Below are 19,294 nucleotides of genomic sequence, written 5' to 3'. Positions count from 1 at the left end.
AACTGTTCTATTTCAATTTATATTTCTCCACTGACTAAGGAATTGCTTAATAATATTTTATTTCCAGATGGAAAAGAACTTGTGCCTTTTGATTTTATTTTTCATTTTACTACACTGTGATAAGACAATGTTGTTGGTTTGCATTATTTTTATTTGAAAGAATTTATTGAAGTTTTCTTAGTGACCTCACATATGGTCAATTTTCATGAATGTTCCACATGTATTTGAAAAGAAGAAATATCCTCTTTCATAAGGGTGAGGGGTTCAATATGTATTCATAAGGTCTACCTTGGGATTATGTTGTTTAGATTACATATACGTGTGTGCATGTGCGCATGTGTGTGTGTGTGTGTGTGTGTGTGTGTGTGTGTGTAATTTCTTTTCCAATTTGCCCAGGCTTGAACTGAGGGTTGATCTATAGTCTGTCCTAATTAATGTACTTCCATATGTTTTCTCTTATCTCCTGTATTTATGCCTTATGAAGGTTGCTGCTGTGTTATTTGATGCACAGTTATTGATACCATTTGTATCTTCACTGTGAAGTATGGCCTTCACTATTATTAAAGTGTCCTTCTTTGTATCATTAAGCACTTTTCCCCTCACGAATTTCAACTTGTCAGATATCAAGTTCACAATCCTGGCTGTCTTTATGTGCACTTGTCTGGTATAGTCTTGCTCATCCTTTTAATTTTATTGCACTTTGTTTTGGAAGTATCTCTCACAGTATGGAGTTGAATTTTGTCTTGTAAGACGATCTGAAAATATTTTTCTTTTCACAAGTTTGTTCAGACCATTCGCATTTATGGTTACAACTTAAATACTTGATATGAGCCCTGTCTGATTATCTTATGTTGCATTTACTATGGATATTTACCATGTGTTTTTCATTCTCTGGTTTGTTTTCTTTGCTTTTTAATAAAAAAATGTTGGCGATTAAAATGACTTGTGTTTTTGTTTTAGTAGTTATCTTTCCACTAATATATTTATATAGTGCCCATGTTTTCTTTATTTAGGCTTCTACTATGTGGTTTGCCTGCTTTAAATGGTATCTCTGGCCCTCACCTATAACCTATGTGAAATCAATGAATTTATGCTACTTTTCCATTTCCCCTCTTTTTCTCTCATTAAAGAAATTATTTACTTCATCAGAGCACGTAACATATACATACTATTCTTCTACCTTGTCTCCACCTTTGGTAGGTCGAAGATCTGTAGCTAAATATAGTCCATGCTCACCACTAGTTCTTCTAACGGTCTCTTCATTCATATCTTAGTTGGATGAAGGTGGTCTTCTAGTAGATCCCTCACAAAGAGCTCATTAGCACAATATTCCCTGAATTCTTGTATGTCTCCAGTTGTTTTCCACAAACAAGCACATGAAAAGATGCTCAATGTCATTATGGAAATACAAATCAAAGCCATAATGAGATACCAATTCACACTCCTAAGAACAGCTGTTAAAAATGGAAAGAGGAAAGTAACATGTTGCAAGGATGTGGAGAAACGGGAGCCCTCATACACTGCTAGTGTGCATGTAAATTGGTCCATTTGGTGTGGAAAACAACCATTTGGCAGATCCTCAAGAAGTTAAACATATAATTACCACATGGCCCGCTTCGGTCTACACCCAAAAGAGTTGAAAACAGGTAGTCAGACAAATCCTTGCACCAAAAATGTTCACAGCGGCACTCTTCATAGTCCAAAGGTAGAGACAACCCAAATGTCCACCACTGAATGAATGGATAAACACATTTTGGTTACTCATCCAATGGAGTATTCTTCAGCCATAGATGGGAATGAAGTACTGATACATGCTACAAAGGGGGACTAACCTTGAAAAACGGTATGCTAAGTGACAGAAGGCAAACACAGGTTACATACTATATGATTCCATTTATATGAAATATGCAAAATAGGCAAATGCATTGAAACAGAAAGCAGATCGGTGGTTGCCAAGGGCTGGGGTGGGGGGTGAAAGGGTATACAGGGCACACTTAATGTATACAGGGTTTCATTTAGGGCTGACGAAGTGTTCTAGAAGTAGATAGAACAATATTGTGAATGTACTAAATGTCACTGAATTGTTCCCTTTAAAGTAATTAAATTTAAAAAACTAATTAAATTTTGTGCTATATGAATTTCATCATGATGAAAATTGTTTTTCTATGGCCTTGATATTTGAAAGATTAGCTGAGTTGAACTGAAAAAATCATTTGTTCACACTTTACCTTTGTTCACATTTTTTTTTTTTTTTGGTAAGACTATTTCACCACTGCCTCGCTTCCTAAGTTGCTCTTGAGAAATTTAATGCCAACCTGACTTCATTTTCATTATAAAAGACTTGTTCTGATTTGTTTTTCTCTGATAATGAGTGATGAGACACCACTTCACACTTGTCAGAATGGCTAAAATTAACAGCTCAAGAAACAACAAATGTTGGTACAAAGGTACCAACAAAGGGTACAAAGAAAGGGGAACACTTTTGCACTGTTGGTGGGAATGCGAACTGGTACAGTCACTCTGGAAAACAGAATGGAGGTTCCTCAAAAAATTAAAAATAGAACTACCCTGCAACCCAGCAATTGCATTACTAGGAATTTATTCAAAGGATACAAAAATGCTGATTCGAAGGGGCACATGCACCCCAATGTTTATAGCAGAGCTATCAATAATAGCCAAACTATGGAAAGAGCCCAAATGTCCATTGACTGATGGATAAAGAAGATGTGGTATATATATACCCTCCTCCCCCCCACCCCCACAACTGGAATACTACTCGGTGATGAAAAGGAATGAATCTTGCTATCTACAACAGCATGGGTAGAACTAGAGTATTATGCTAAGTGAAAGAAGTCGTTCAAAGACAGATATCATATGATTTCACTCATATGTTGAATGTGGGAAACAAAACAGATGAATACAGGGGAAGGTAAGGAAAAATAAGATAAAAACAGAGAGGGAGGCAAACCATAAGAGACTCTTAAATACAAAGAACAAACTGGGGTTTGCTGAGGGTGGTGGTGGGTGGAGGGATGGGTTGAGTGGATGATGGGCAGTGGGGAGAGAATTTTTTGGGATGAGCACTGGGTGTTATATGTAAGAGATCAATCATTGGGTTCTATTCCTTAAGCCAAGACTACACTGTATGTTGGCTAACTTGAATTTAAGTTTAAATACATACATACATACATACATACATACATGCAGTTCTTTTGCCTAGAGGACCAGAAGATTATTTTTTCTTTATTTTGACTTTAATGTCTAGTTGTTTTATTAAGATAGGTTTCAGAGTTGACTGTTTGGAAGCAATTTTCCTCTATGGTCGGCCCTTTCATTAGGTAGATTCAGGTCTACTTTTACTTCAGGAAAGCTTTCTTGAATTATAGTATTATATATTTGTCCTATTTCACTCTTTTCTCATTGGCATCTCTAACTGTACTTATGTTTGCCCATTATATCTATCGTTTTCTCACAGGTTCTTTTTGCCTCCTTCATTTTCTTGGCTCCTTTCACTTCTACCCATTATCTTCCATTGTCGACTTTCAGTCATATTTATTTTCTCTCAGGTACCTTCTAATTTAGTCATTTCAAAGTTAATTTTTCGTTTCTTTCCTAACATCAGTTGCCGTTAGTTCCAGTTTGTCAGTTTCTATTTTGGGTTTTTAAATTCCTGATCTATGTCTTCTCCCCGCATCTGCAACTGCTCGTTCAATGATAATTAATTCATGTTGGAATATGGCATTATATTTTCTTTTGCATCAGGGCTGGTTTTCTTTAGGCCTTCTGGAGTTTGTCATTTACTGAAGTTTTACTTAAGCTTAAGAAAAGACTGAGGTAGAATGTAAATTCAGTAAAGTAGGTAGCTGATAGCTTGATATTTCACTTCCCTCTTGCACTTACCTTAATCCACCATCATCAAGAATCTGTCACATGCCAGAGCTTATCATGCCACTTGCCATAAATAATGTCATCCTTTTACCATCTGACCAGCCAATGGCCCTGTTTCAGAGTCCCATCCTAATGTTCTGCTTTCTAGGGCCACTCTTAGTACTTACTTTCAGCCTGGGTGTCCCCAAAGCAGGGCCCGAAACAAGGACCTGGCATGTGGGAACTTTATTTGGGAAATGGCGGCAGAGTTGAGGAGAGACTGGGAGAAATAAAACGGAAAAGCCAGTGCAAAGTTGTATTGGCAGGTTGATCACCCCTATGAGTGTTGGGGCTTGTTCCTGCTGGAACCCTATAGAATGTCCCTCAGGACTGTTTGTCAGAGGGATTGAGAAGGGGAGTATTTATCCACTGGTTCTTGGCTCCCATTGGTCAAGTCTCCTGCGGTGTTAACTACTTTGTTGGTGAATAAAAGAGAGGAGGGAAGATGAGAGGTATGACCCAAAAGGGTTTCATAGTATTTTCTAATGGCTTCCACTGGCTTAGCTAAGTCAACTCTCAGTCTTAGTGTGAGCTTAGGTCTCTGACTGCTTTTAAGACTTTTTTTTGGTCTTTGGTTTTCAGCAGTTTTTCTTGGATGAGCCTTAAGTGATTTTGCATTTATCCAGCCTGCGCATACAGAATGAGGTCGTTCTTGTATCTGTGCCTCATATGTATTCGGCAAAAGTCTTAGTCATCATCTCTTGAAATACGAATTCTAATCCTCTTTTTCCTCTCCTGGGACTTCAATTATGGGTACAACTTTCCACACACTCCCATGTCTTGAAATATCCACCCTCCCTATTTTTTGGGTTACTTTCCATTTTTCTTTCCATGCATCAGAATGGATTTTTTTTTTTTAAAGAGGAAAGATCTGTATTTTATGTTTATTTGTTTTGAGAGGGAGAGAGAGGGAGAGAGAGAAAGAGACTGTGCGTGCATGCATGTGGGGAAGGGCAGGGAGGGAGAATTTCAAGCAGGCCCTGTGCTTTCAGCATGGAGCCTGATGCGGGGCTCTGTTTCACGAACCATGAGATCATGACCTGGGCCGAAATCAAGAGTCAGATGCTTAATTGAGCCACCCGGGTACTCCAGAATGGGTATTTTTTAAATAACTTTTTCAGAGTTCAATAAGTCATTTTTCAATTATGTCTGATTTGCTGTTAGACTCACCTGGTGAATTCTTAATTTATTTGTAATTTTCATTTATAAAACTTCCACTTGGTTTTGTTCAAGAACATTCAATTCCATATCAAATTTCTTAGGATTGTCTTTTAACTCTATTCACATATGAAACATTTTTCTTCTTGAGGTTCATGGATGATGACTCCATTTCCTGAATTACTTGTGGGAATTTCACTTGTTTGTTGTCTTAGTTTTCAGTCACATGGTCTTGTCTCCGCATGTGCCTAGTTTTTTTTAATGTGTACTAAACATTGTATGTAAAAAATGCAGGACTAATTTGAGTCTGAAGGATTTACTGGGAGCTCTAGATTCTAGTCTTTGGTGGACTCTAAGTTTCCAATTTTTGTTCTTCAAAGCCCCATGAGTCTGTTGAAAGCCCTGTTCAGCTTCTCACCCATGCTGTCAAAGTGGCAGATGCCTCTAGAAGCAAATCACCTTTAATGCTTGGCTCACCCTCTGGGCTTTCCTCTGTTCCCAGACCTTGTTCCTGTGATTTCCTACAGCCTAGGGAGCTGGTGGCATTTATGTTTCCAAACACTTCATATATAATATGTGTGTGTATATATAAGTCAGATTTTCTAGTTGTTCTCACAGGAAGGCTGATCCAAACCACCAAATTCATCATTACTAGGGTAGAACTCCATCCTGCTGAAAAGTTTTCTCCTTTTGTTTTCTCATGCAATGTGGACACAGGGTGGTTTAGGTAAAACTGACTTGTTTTGGATTTTCCTGGACAGGCCAGAGAGGATAATCATATGGGTGGAGAAGAGGTTTGGGTAGCTTACAGGGTCTCTCAGCTCAAGACTATCGTCTTCTGTTGCTGCAGGGAAGTTTCTTTAATAAATGATTTCTTGTTAATGATACTGATACCATTTAATGATACTATCTTGTTTCACTGGGGCCCATAGTTGCAGCTGGTTCTTTCATTTCACTACCATGTCTCCAAGGATACCTCCCCTTGTCAAAGTGCCCCCCTCTTTTCCAGGTGTCTTTCCAAGGCTACTACCTCTGGCCCTATGTACTTTCCAAGCCCCTTTCTCTCACTTTTCCAGTAGCTAATAACTCTGCCCCACCAGGCCTCAGGCATGTTCTCAGCATTTCCCCACTCAGCACGGCCCTTGTCTTACTTACTGGGGGAGCTTGAGTTGATGTCATCTGGGTTCCACTGCCACTAGAATCCTGTCACACTCACCTCTCTTATGCTTAACCCTTGCCTTGCCCTCCCTCTAGTGTGGGCTTCCGAGCTGAGGTTTATTTCCCCTACTTACAGGTAAGTTGAAGTCTGTAGCACTTTCTTTCTCCTAGTTATGTTGTAGGACTGGGTGATTTCTTGTCCTATTAGAACCCAGAACAATGATAACACATTTTTAAAACTTTTTGATAGGACATTTTAGTTATCCTTTTATTGCTTTCTAATTTTACTGCATTTTGCTTAGAGAAACATAGTCTACAAGATCTTAATTCTTTGGAAATTGAGACTTCCTTTGTGGCTGAGTACATGGTTGATTTTTTTTTAAATTTTCCATTTGCATCCTATATTGGCTTGAGTTTAGTAAACATATTAAGCACATCCTCTAGACTTAAAAAAAACCTTTTTTGATCTATCACTCTCTTGAGAATTAAAAATCTAGTAAAACTCATGTGGCTGTAATATTTTGTCCATAGTTTTGTGAGGTTGTTGCTTAGTGTATTTTGAGGCTATATTGTTAGGTGTGTATATGTTCAAGATCATTAAATCTATGACCTGTTTTCTTTTTACCAGTATAAATTGTCGTCATTCATTCTTTACCTTGAATTCTGTTTTGTGTTACCTTGCCTCCATGTTTACCTAAGATCTCTATCTCTTGTTTTATAAGTTGTCTTGGTTCTCTTAGTTAAAAAAGGCTTCCTAATCTTGGGTTGTGTGCTGTCTCTTCAGTTTTGTTCTTAAATTTATCTAATTTCCCCTGTTGTTAATGATGGCATGTGTAACTAGGACAAAACACGTTTAGGCTGAATAAAGCTTAATTTAATGACACATTTCCTTAAAAAAATAAAAATTCCTTTTGCTCGAGTCTCTTACCAGTGATTCCTGAGAGCTTTTTGAGTTCCAGCCTGTTACTTTGCTACAAAAAGCAAAGATAAAAAAATTAGCTTGCTGCTCGCTCAGTTTCATCATGCTTGATTAAAAGTGCCCTCTTCCCCCATTGTATTAAATGAAGAGAAGTCTTCACACAAAGGCAGGTTTTGGAATTGACACTGGAGCTGTCACAGATGCTGGCATCTAAAGACATTGAGGCACCAAGAGAAGAGGAAGGAAAAAAACATGACTTGACTAACTAAAAATGAGTAGGGGGAGAGACAGGTGGGAGGAAATGTTTAGTCGAATATGTATAAACAGAACAGATGACAGAAATAGGAAGATCAAGATGGCAAATTTGATTTACAAAGAAAACTAATGGTGTTCAGTAAAGAGAGGGGTGATGCTGTTACAGGGATCAGCAAGGTGAATCTCAACAGAGAGTGAGGAGGGGCAAAAGGCAGAAGACAAGCCTGATGGTGTCTACCCCAGGAAAGAGGCCACATTCTAAGTCTGAGAGAACCAGATTTCACTTCAGAAAAACTGGAGAAACACGGTTTAAAGACATTAGTCAACGGTATTTGGAAAATGAAAGGGTAAGAACAAAAAGTGTAACAATACCAGAGCACGGGCCCAATTTTCCATGTTAGATTGTAAAGTGCAGTCCACTGGTGGCTCTTTGAAATGGAAGCGAAAAATCTATCTTGCAAGATAAAAGAGATTAAGATGAGGAGGTGTTTTCTCATTCTGTATTTTCAGTTTTTAAAACACTTGTTTCTACATCTTTGATATTTTGGAGCTGTCTGGTTGACCTGGAGGTTGTTTTTGTTCTGAACAAAACAACAGAGCTGTTTGCTCCCATTCATGGATCCAACTAGGCATGTTGTCCAATCAAAAAGAAGTCATGGGTTCCATTTTTCTTTGTTTAACATAGTCAGAGGCCTTCAGGCATGAGTGACTTATTGAAATGTACTCTCATACTTAGGGGTGAATTACCATCCTGATATTGTCAACCACGTGATAATTTTATATCCCCAGAGCACTCCCTTGGTTGTTTTGTACCACGCAAAGATGACACTTTAATTCTCATATTTGTTCACACACGTGATAACACATTTTCCTATCTAGTGAATAAGGAAATCCTTCTCAATTCAGCAATAGTGGCAGTCTGACTAAAAAAAGTTACTTTCCATATCCACAAAAATGTTAATCAGATTCTTGTCAGAACATGTGTAAGAAGTGGTTTTCATTGTCACAGCTCTTGATGTCAGATTACTGAAATAATTTATGTTTTGTTGCGGGGGACTCGGGTGCAAGCAGAACCCTCCCAGGTCACGTGACCACTTCTGAGCCTACTCTTCTTTGTGACACACAGAAATGATTTGTGTTTCGTGGTAACGAGTGAACGGTGGGAATGGTGGAATTTCAACATGGCTGTTCTTTATTTGATTAAATATATTCTCTATTTATTCTTAAAAAAACCTAATTTAAGTTAAATGGCAATAAACCATGATAATTTGGAAAGCATGTTGAAATTGAGAGTGAAGAGAAATGTTCTGTATGTAAACCGCACTGTAAACCATAAAACTTATTTTTGTCAACTGCTTCTCATGACTGGTGGCTGGGAATTTGACATTTCTACTACAGTAGGCAGAAAACCATGTAAAAGACACTCTCCCACATACCACATCACATCTCTATTTATACTTCCAAACTAAAAGCATTACAGCCCCTGAAAGTGCTGAGTGGACTGCGTACGTTTGCACCAAGAGCTGTAAGTTCACAGAGGCGTCGCCTTAAACTGGTGTCTCTGGGTGGCAAGGCCCCTTTCAGCACCCCTGCCTGAACCATGGCCCCCAAGCCGTACTTAATGGAACAGGCCTGGCTCACCAAGAGAAAACCGTTGCTCCGTAATCCAAAAGGCGGTGAACTTTTTTAGTGAACTCTGGTCAACACAAGACAGGGTAAAAAAAAAAACCAAACTCTTCTCAAACCAATTCTGAAACCCACTTGAAGCACCCCCATGATGGCATTCAATACGACTTACCCACTTCCAAATGTGTCGACAGCTATTCAATTACTTAAGAAAAGGAGACTTGGAAAAACATACGTTGTTGCAAGGTGAGCTATTTTAAAGCCAGAAAAGGGACCCCTGATAATCATATAAGCACACATGAATGCGAAAGAAAACACGGCCAGATCTCTAATCGTGTCTGAGGTATACATTCCACCCGACTGACAAGGTCTCAGAAGTTTCCTGATAAAAACTCCTTTCCACTTAAAGATCATAAGAGGTCAGTGCGATCCGGTTCTTTTCCCCGCAGAAAGGGTATTTAGTTTGGGATGTAACATTTTAAAACAATAATACAAACCTCCTGGAAGAATACCACAATAAATGTCTCAGAAGCCACTCGGTTAATCCCAGGGTATAATCCGGCTGTTTTAAATCACTGCAGGGAATATTATGGGCCTTAATGACACCGTAACTGCATGAAGCCAAAGAAAGCTAGAAAGAGAGGCCAAAAAGATGAGCTCAGAGCCAGCTGAAGTGACAACAAACATGTGGCTGTTTACTAGGACTGGAGAGGTTTAGTCTGCAGATGTTTGCGGTCTCGAGAAGGTTCCAGAGGAATGAGTTGTTATGAAGATTTGCAGAGTATGATGAGAGCAAGATTCTTCTTGGAGATGGCGGGCCCCAGACAGGGAGGCCCAATGGTAGAGACAGAATTTATAGATTTCTGCGGTCAGATCGTACTCTACTGGTCCCACAATGTACATCAACAAATTAATATTGTACGGATGTCATTTCAAAGCCTCCTAAAGACGAGAGTCATTATTGAAGCCATTAGAGCACAGATGGTTCAAACTATATGCAGATATTCATACTTGCATTTTTGCATTATAGCTGCTTTTTTTTTTCTGTTGAACTGTAATGAATTGTCTCATAATCTATTCCATCTTCTTGCCATTAGCAGGCTTTGAATGTTCGCAAATAGGAGCAAAGAACTCATTTTCCAGAGCTTTAATCACACAAAGAGGGAATGCCTAATTCTCTAAATGAAATGGTCTGTGATCACTGAAGCAGAGATTTAATATATCACGGCAAATTAGGTAGATTTTAATAAATTACTTATCTCCCTGAATACTTTACATATGCTTAAGAAGGAACATAGCCTGTTTGCAAACAGTGAAAACCCACAGCCTATAAAAATCCTTTGAAGAAAATGACAAATAAAAAAGTAAATTAAAAAATGAAATGCATTATATCCTAGACCCCCAGAGACAATTCCTTTGCAGCATTGATTCACGGCTCCATTAAAAATATCAATTAAATCCTTCAGCGAGATTGGGTAAAAGCTAGAAAATTAACTTTCCGAGCGGCTTTTCGAGGATCTGGTTATCCAGATCCACCCTACCATTGTACAAGCTTGATGTAAATTAAAAAAAAAAAAAATGATAAAAAAGATATTCCTTTCAGGTTTAACTAAGCGTATCAGAATTTGAGCCATACTTTTAATAATTTCTTTCTATGTCATATGCTAAGTTTCTGAAGTATAAATTTCATGTACGTGCATATAGGTGCCTGTTTCCTCTTTACAGGCCCACATCCTGGGATCCCGCATCGCCCTGGCAAATACGTAAAAACCATACAAATGGGAAAAACTGTGATTTTTAAGAAAGAAACCCCAAAACTTGAAGTAATGTAATAAGTTGGTGCCAAGTCTCATTCTTTATATTTAATTGATAGAAACTGCATGCATCAAAGAAAATGCATACTGAGCTTTAATGTGCATAAAATGGATATTAGCATTTTAAAGAGGAAGATTAACACATTAATCCAAGTAATTTTCATATATTGCTTCTAATAAAATCTTCACAGTATAAAACTCTTAATGAGGCTAATCATAGGCATTCCATTGAGTGGGACGATTAGAGATGACATAAAAGTATTTCTTTTTCCTAGGTTTTCTAAGATTGATCCTTTTTGCTTATTACAAATAAAAAGGGGAATTGCATGTTGGTTCTTCCTAAGAAAGTGTTGAAAATGCAAATAGACTTTCTCATGCTAGCACGTGGGTATAAATTATTGAGAAGGCACTGCCCATGGAGGAGAGCTGAAGTCCTGAGGGGTGGCAGTCGTGGGAAGGAGGGAATAGCAAAATAAACAAATGAAAAAGTATACAAAACTTGAACACTGCCAATCCAGGCCTCCCCCTCCCTGCGTCCCATGAATTATAGATTATATACACCCGAGTAATTAAAAAATCTCATCTCAGGGCTTTCATGCGAGCGTTTCCTCAGGAGGAGCGCTTCCTCTGGAATGGCTTCTTTCAGCCTCCAAGTCCTCTCTGTATTGCTCATAGACCGACCGTAGGGCATGGAGTGCTTCGACTGTTACCTTGAGTTTGCCGATACCTCCACCATCTGCCCGTGCATCGAAAACTAGGGAGGAAAAGAGCAGAGGAGTATGAATATCATTCTGCAGATTTTTTTCTTCAGAAAGGCCACATGAGACAGGAGTTGGAAAGATGAAAACAGGGGTGCCCGGGTGGCTCAGTCGGTTAAGTGGCCGACTCTCGATTCTGGCTGAGGTCATGATCTCAAGGTTTGTGGGATTGAGCCCTGACAGGTTCTGCACTGATAGCGCAAGGCCTGCTTGGGATTCTCTCTCTCCTCTCTCTGCCCTTCTCCCATTTATGTGGCACACGTACTTTCCCTCTCTCTCAAAATAAATAAATTAAAAAAAAGAAAAGAAAAGATGAAAACAGTCCAAGGCTCACTGGCATCTCAGAAATCTAACAATGAAAGCTGGTCATGTGTGTCTGAAGATACACATTGCAGGTCTATCACATGTGTACATACACATTGTTTGTGGAGTTAAGACTCATGATCTAGCCTAAAGTTTACCTAGTGGAAGGGCTATAGGAAAACGATTCCCACGTAGGATCAGAATTTCTAAGTTAGAATAAATAAAGCCTGTAAGGGATCAACATATGACAATTTCATATTTTCTTTTAAGAACACCTTTAAACACAACTTGGTTGTACAAGCCTTAGGCTGACCTGAACAGACAGGGAGGACACAGGGCACAAGTGGTCCCCAGCTTGTCCCCCTGAGTTTACACCTCTTCTTTGGGACTCCTCACTGCTATGTCTGGCACAGAACACAGCGTTAAAATCCTGACCTGGCCGGTGTGTAATTTTTTGACTCTCTTTCAAAACATGGCCAGAGTAGCTGCATCGGGTCAGTATGGTCATTCAAGGACTCTCGGAAAGAGAAGATGGGTTGCTAAACAGAACCGATTGGAGAAAGGAGTAAGAACATCAAGCCGAGATTAATGTTCCTCATTTTTGTCAGACTCTCTTGGTTCTGGTGGTCTTTAAGAGGGTTGAGGGTAACATTTTAATCCTCTCATCTTTTTTTTCCCTGGGCTACACAAAGTTGTGGGCGAACCGTCACGTAGTTAGGTGTGTGTAGTTTATAAAGACTTCCCAGGATAGGTTTCCGATCTGGTTAATTACTTGGCTTGACCTTGACTTCTGAGTGTGTAACACACACTCAGGACAGGCAGCCTGACACACGAACCACAGATGAACTGTGGTGTAACAGAGTGTCTGGCGCTTAAGAGGTGCTCAGAGAAGTGTTCATTTAATGCACGAATAAATGAGTAAACAGGTCACGCTAACGTGCAGGGAGGCCGGAGCTCGGCCGTGGTTCTCCACTGACGGTGTGCCACCCGGGCCGTCCTCGTTACGGTTTCTCAAAGTCTGATCCAAAGAGCACCCTTCCTTTACATTGTTCTAAATATGTTCTGTAAGAACACAAAGGGTAGAAATTAAGCCCTCATGGGACTCACGCCTTTGAGGTGAAAATCCAGGCGAGTACAATTTTGTCAGGAATCCTCTCCTCCTCCCCGAGTCCTGCTAGGAAAGAAGTGACCGGTGCTGCTTGGAGTTACCTGCAGTCGCTCTCTCACTGGGTTGTAACATTGAATTAAGGAGAAGCTTTGCAAAAGACACTATAATGATGACTCAGAATAACATGCTTTGGCCGAAATAAGGCTCAACAGCATGAAGCTTCCATAAACACCACCAAAAAAACCCTCAACGGCCACATTTTTGTCACACACTCACCCCTAATACTAACAAAATGAATAATTCCTTGTGAAGTGCAATTAATTATTTTAAAATTTCTGTTGACTGCAAGGAAGGCAGAGGGGGAGGACGAGGGAGGGATTGTGGGGAAAAGCTTCCAGCTTCAAAAAAAAAAAAAAAAAGTCAGCTTGAGTTGCAAAGGAGTCAACTAATGTGTGACTCAATGTCCCTGCGGCCAAGTGAAAAGAAGGTTTTAATAAAGAATTTGGATTTCAGCAATTGTTGTACAAATTGAGCAACCCTCCCAGCCATACCATCGATATTTTGCTCGATGATGTCTCTCCCTTTCTGAAACATGTCGGCGAGGTCAATGTCAGCAATGCCAATGTCTTCACACTCCAGGTCCTGCTCATCCTCTGGAGGGTCACTGACCACAGTGAAGTGAATGCTGAAAAAGGACCAAACAGAAAGCCACCACACAGTGAGAAAAAAAGTCACCATGAAACACAACTCCCAAATGGGGTTTTATTGCTAAGTATGAAATCTCAAAGTTTCCAATTATTCCAATAAAAAGAAAATTACATGAGGTTAGAGAAGTTATTGTGTGAACCATTACAATTATTATAGCATGCCCAGCCTTCAAATGAACATAAATCTGCTTTTCCAAGCGCCGATTAACATTTAACTCTAGAATCTGAGAAAATTACTAGGCAAAGAGAAGAGGCAGATCTTCGTTCTAATACACATTATCTGATCGTATTTTGATTTGACACTTCTTTTTTTTTTTTAATGTTTACTTTTGAGAGAGAGAGAGAGCAAAAGAGAGAAAGAGCGAGCTAGAGAGAGTGAAAGTGGAGGAGGGGTAGAGAGAGATGGAGACACTGAGTTCGAAGCAGGCTTCAGGCTCTGAGCTGTCAGCATAGATCCTGACTGTGGGCTCAAACCTATGAGCCATGAGATCATGACCCCAGCTGAAGTTGGATGCTTAACCGACTGGGCCACCCAGGCGCCCTGACACATCTATTTTTAAGTTAAAAAGATGAAGTGGAGAAGGACCAGGGAGATCAGGGCACCATTTTCAAAAGAAATGCACCATTTTCTATAGAAACGACCACCTCCAGAGTAGCAACTGAGAGGATTCTCCAACTCCCCGTGTTCCATGAATTGCAGGCGCCGCACTCCCAGGGAACATCCCGAGTCATGTCAGGTAAACGTGGTGGCTCTGCCCAAGAGCTACATGGAATGTTTGTGTTACTTCAGCAATGGTTTAGCTCACAATCATAGCATCCAAGTTTTATTTTACTTTAGACACATAATTGTAAGGTTCTGATGGAGCTGATTTGAATTAGTGGCTTGTGTGGAGGCCAAACACACTTGGATTGACCAAATGACAGGAATTTACAGTGAAGTACTCTTTGGATATGTGTTGGCAGCATAGCCTAAACCATGGATGTGTGTAAACTACCATTTTAACCATTTTCAGAACGTATCCCTCCCAAATCAGATACAAAACAAGAAACACGTTTCTTAGGTAATGCTTCTAGATGAAATTCTAAGTCTCTGAGAAATCATGCCTTGAAAAAATATGCAAAAGGAACATTCTTTCCAAACGCTTAGAGGTAAACATGCCAGTGTTTAACTAACTTGCTGCAAGTAAGTATTCAACATTTAATTCCTTTATGGAGTCCCTGTTTTTAGTCAGCAATACATTTTGATTACAAAATAGAAATCCCTTTCGTTGAAATCAAAGGCAATACCTATTTGCACGGTAATTGTGAAGAGGACAGATGCTGGTCTATTAAGTGGATACGCTGAATGGTTTATATGATGCATAAAATAGAGGGATTAAGATGGAATGGTTAAGGGCATCCATTCTGAGTTCCAATTTCTGCTCTCCTACTGTTAGCTCTGTGACCTCGGCCATGGTGTTTAACCTCTCTGATCGTATCTGTAGAATGGGAAGAGTTATGCCTCCTCAGGGCTCTGGTGGGGGCTCAAATGAGATGATACATGCAAACAGTGCCTGGAACACGGTAAGCACAGCGTTTGCACTTTTATCACTATTATTTTCAATCTACATTGAGCTGCTTAAACTTCTCCATTTCTAATGGAAGAGAAAAAGACCTGTGGAATGCGTGTTTCTGTTGAAAACTGAAGTTGCCAAATCATACGATGACTGTATCAGTCAGTCCAAGCTGATGCACACTGAACATCCATCCAGAAGGCTTACAGAAGAGATAGAGGCTGTGCAGACTGTACTTATATTGGTAAGTGTTATGCTCCTGTAATATCTTGGATTTAAGGATCATATGTCTATCACTTTACAAATGCAGACCATTACCTCCACTGAATATATGAGAATTCTGAGACAAAAAGGAAAAAAAAACCCTTCTAAATGCCAGAGAAAGGGCTAGAAACCCAAATTCAGTATTTCTCGTTTTGAATTCTATAGAGGGCAACGTGAGATGTCAAATAGGAAATTAAGAAACTATGAAGTTAAGCTTTTAAAAGGAAAGAAGGTGCGCTAAGATAACATACAAGCTGCAGTCTGGCTTAGGTTAGACTGTGCAGAAGACCTCTGCTGCTCACCTTTAGGCCAAGACACAGAGGTGGGAACCTTGCTTCGTGTCCTGAAGAAGACCCAGTATGAAGCCTGGGACAGACACACGGTGCCGCAGGGAGGTGAGACAGGCGTGCCACCTGGGATGCCCCTGCCTTCTTTTCCTCCCTTGCCCTCCTGCAAAACTCTCCTGTTCTCAGAGAAATCTAGACACAGACCTCTATGTCTTCCTGTGTGCCTGGAACTCCCTCTGCCTGGAAGGGTCTTCCTTGGGCTGTTCATGACCTTACTGGGTTGTCTCATCCCTCACTAACCCATTTTTTGTCACCTCCTTAGTCCTGCCTTCACTGTTCTATTCTAACTTGTTTAACTTTGTCTTTGTACTTCTTCTAATACGTAATCCATTTACTTGTTGATGTCTGTCTCCCTCAGTGGGATGTAAACTCCGTTTAAGTGCAGGGACTTTGCTTTGTCCAGCATTTAGCTCCTGACACCTAGATAGGGGATTATAGATCTTTTTCAAATTATTACATGAGCTGCAAAATGTACGATCCTACTGAAGGCTGGCTGATTTCAAGAAGGCGTCTTGGAGAAGGCAGGCCCTGGGCTGGACATCAGGATTTAGACCTCAAATGTCACTTGCTGTAACTGAGGAAATCGGAAAGCACTAAAGCTCCTGAAATCATGTAATATTTTCGGTTCTTTCCTCATTCTGAAGTAATCCCTTTTTGTATAAAACAGGATAGCGGAGCCTAAGGGTTACCTGTGAGGGTTACATATTAGAATTCTGATGTCATGTTGGAGGTGATCTACAGAACATGTCAAAGAGAAGAAATGCAACCAGAAAAGAACTTTAAGTCAGTGTCAGAATGACTTCAAATAAGCACTTTCTCTCTCTCTTTTTAAATGTATGTTTACTTTTGAGAGAGAGAGAGAAAAACAGAGTGTGAGCGAGGGAGGGGCAGGGAGAGAGAGAATCCTAAGCAGGCTCCAAGCTGTCAGCACAGAGCCTGACGTGGGGCTTGAACTCATGAACTGCAAGATCATGACCTGTATTTATAAAAGGTGAGGGCATTCACTGGAGTAACAATGGTCTTTTGGCTGTGGAAACATGTAAGCACGAACTCCTCCTTTTTCCTGAAGAAAAGGATGGTGTCAGGGAGAAAAGCAGGCCTGGCCGCCCCCTCCCACGATGCCCCCCCCCTGCCATGGAGGTCACTGGTGCACACCACAGCGCTGCGGGCACTTACTCGGCCACCAGCAGCCCGCAGTCGCTCTGCACCTGCGCTGGCCTCTGTTGATTTTTCTCAAAACGACACGAACATTGGTGTCTCTAGGGCTCATTTACAGAATTTAGAGGAACAAGGATGGTCAGTGGGAGTCACATTTATTGTGGGCTTTGTTTAATTTTCAAAACTATTTTGGTTACCATTAGGTCTTCTGAGGAAAGGCAGGCCTACATTTAAAGCAGGATCTGTCTTTTAAAAAATACACATTTTTGAGGGGCGCCTGGGTGGTTCAGTCAGTTGGGCGTCCGACTTCAGCTCAGGTCACGATCTCACAGTCCAAGGGTTCGAGCCCCGCTTCCGGCTCTGTGCTGACAGCTCAGAGCCTGGAGCCTGTTTCAGATTCCGTGTCTCCCTCTCTCTCTGCGCCTTCCCCACTCATGCTCGCTCTCTCTCTCAAAATAAAATAAAGACATAAAAAATAAAAAAACCCCACACTTTGGAGGAAACAGAATTGTCCTCCCCTGCTGAGGGGTGCTACCAATAGGTTCAAACATCCCAGAAACAAAGTGAACACAGAGGGAGACAAGTGAGACTGAAAAGATCAGGAAGTTCAGCCCAGGGCTTGTCCATGGAAACAGGGCTCAGTCCTAGTTGGTGATGACCCAGCTTGTTGGCCATGGAGAAGCAGATGTCACGGTCAATGCTGTGTAGTCACTTGTGACCTGGGATAACCCTGGGAGACCAATGGTATGTGAGGGGGCTTTGCAAGAAGCGCAGGTGTACAAAGTAAGTAAGTAAAGAATGACTATCAACTGTGCCGGAGTGAAAAACAGAGCTGCAGGCTAATTAACAGGGTTGTTTGAGCACCCCTTCTTCAGAACTGAGATCCAAAGAATTGATTTATGTATTTCAAGGAGTTAATGAAAAAGCTACCATCAGATCCTAAGAGCTAAGAATTCCAGTCTCCCTTCTTAGAAGATCAAATACTAGTTTGGAAGCTCTTTTGAAAAATAGAATGCCTTTAACATTCACTTCATGCCCTCTAGGAAAAGAGAGAACTTGAGCCTGTTTGTTTGTTTGTTTGTTTGTTTGTTTCTTTCTTTCTTTCTTTCTTTCCTTCCTTCCTTCCTTCCTTCCTTCCTTCCTTCCTTCCTCTCTCTCTCTCTCTCTTTCCTTCCTTCCTTCCTTCCTTCCTTCCTTCCTTCCTTCCTTTCTCTCTCTCTCTCTCTCTCTCTTTCTTTCTTTCTTTNTCTCTCTCTCTCTCTCTCTCTCTTTCTTTCTTTCTTTTCTTTCTTTTAATGTTTGTTTATTTTTGAGAGAGAAAGAGACAGAGTGTGAGCAGGGGAGGGGCGAGAGAGATGGAATCACTGAATCCGAAGCAGGCTCCAGGCTCTGCACTGTCAGCACAGAGTCCCATGTGGGGCTCGAACCCACGAACCGTGAGATCATGACCTGAGCCCAAGTTGAACGCTTAACTGACTGAGCCGCCCAGGTGCCCTGTGCCTTTTTCGAAGGTGAGCAGGGGTGAGCTCCATTTCTGAGGCTGTGTCATCTAAGGGCCACAAAGGCAAGGAGAAGAGGACAACAGAGAGATAAAGGGTCCACCCAGACCAAGGGAGGAGAGCCAGCCCAGGGGCCGATGGGCAGCACCTTATATATCTCCTCAAAACGTACAACATGGGAGCTCATGCAGAAGCAGGAAGTTAGTTAGATCAGGGTTTTTCCTTCTTAAAAGGGTATCATTTCTCTACTGAACTAGAATTGCAATGTCTTCTGCTCAATTTTGCAAAAAAAAAAAAAAAAAAAAAAAGCATTGAAAAAGAACACGAAATGGTGAATTATTAAACAATGATAGTAAGGTAAAATTAGTCTGAAAGGCTGATGAGCTATTCCAAATAATAATACTGCTATTACTCCTATTTCCACTGACGACAACAAACTCTTACCACCTGCTATGTTGTCAGGCTCCATTCTGCCCATCTCACCTGTATTATCTCATTTAATCCTTACAACAACCCTGTGTGGTATTATTACTTCCATTTTACAGATGGAGAAAATATGAGGCACGGGGTGCTTGTCCAAGGTCGGACAGCTAGTAAGTGATGAAACACGAACTTAACCTCAAGCCATTTGGCTCCAGAGTGCACCCTCAGTGCAATTATGTTCTGCTTTTACAGTTATACTCGACCGGTAACGGGGAACTGCATATATACTGTCTGCTCGTTTGGTCTGCAAGCACTGT

The 19,294-nt window shown here is 40.6% G+C and overlaps 1 protein-coding gene across 1 annotated transcript in view; it reads right to left on the bottom strand.

Annotated features, from left to right (window-relative positions):
* Positions 1-10,933: 10,933 nt before the first annotated feature.
* The window catches only part of RPGRIP1L (RPGRIP1 like), a 92,930-nt gene continuing 84,569 nt past the window's right edge, over positions 10,934-19,294 (bottom strand). Inside the window, exons 26-27 of the mRNA XM_039241749.1 lie at positions 13,578-13,711; positions 10,934-11,611 (exon numbers count right to left, since the gene is read on the bottom strand). Coding sequence (XP_039097680.1) covers positions 11,451-11,611; positions 13,578-13,711 — 295 coding nt within the window. The 3' untranslated portion in view covers positions 10,934-11,450. The remainder of the gene's footprint in view (positions 11,612-13,577; positions 13,712-19,294) is intronic.

This window comes from Hyaena hyaena, unplaced genomic scaffold (genome assembly GCF_003009895.1).
Source record: "Hyaena hyaena isolate Hyena2069 unplaced genomic scaffold, ASM300989v1 scaffold_7, whole genome shotgun sequence".
Classification (NCBI taxonomy): Eukaryota; Metazoa; Chordata; class Mammalia; order Carnivora; family Hyaenidae; genus Hyaena; species Hyaena hyaena.
The sequence above is the reverse complement of the archived record's forward strand: the minus strand, read 5'-3'. Positions and strand labels throughout refer to the sequence as shown.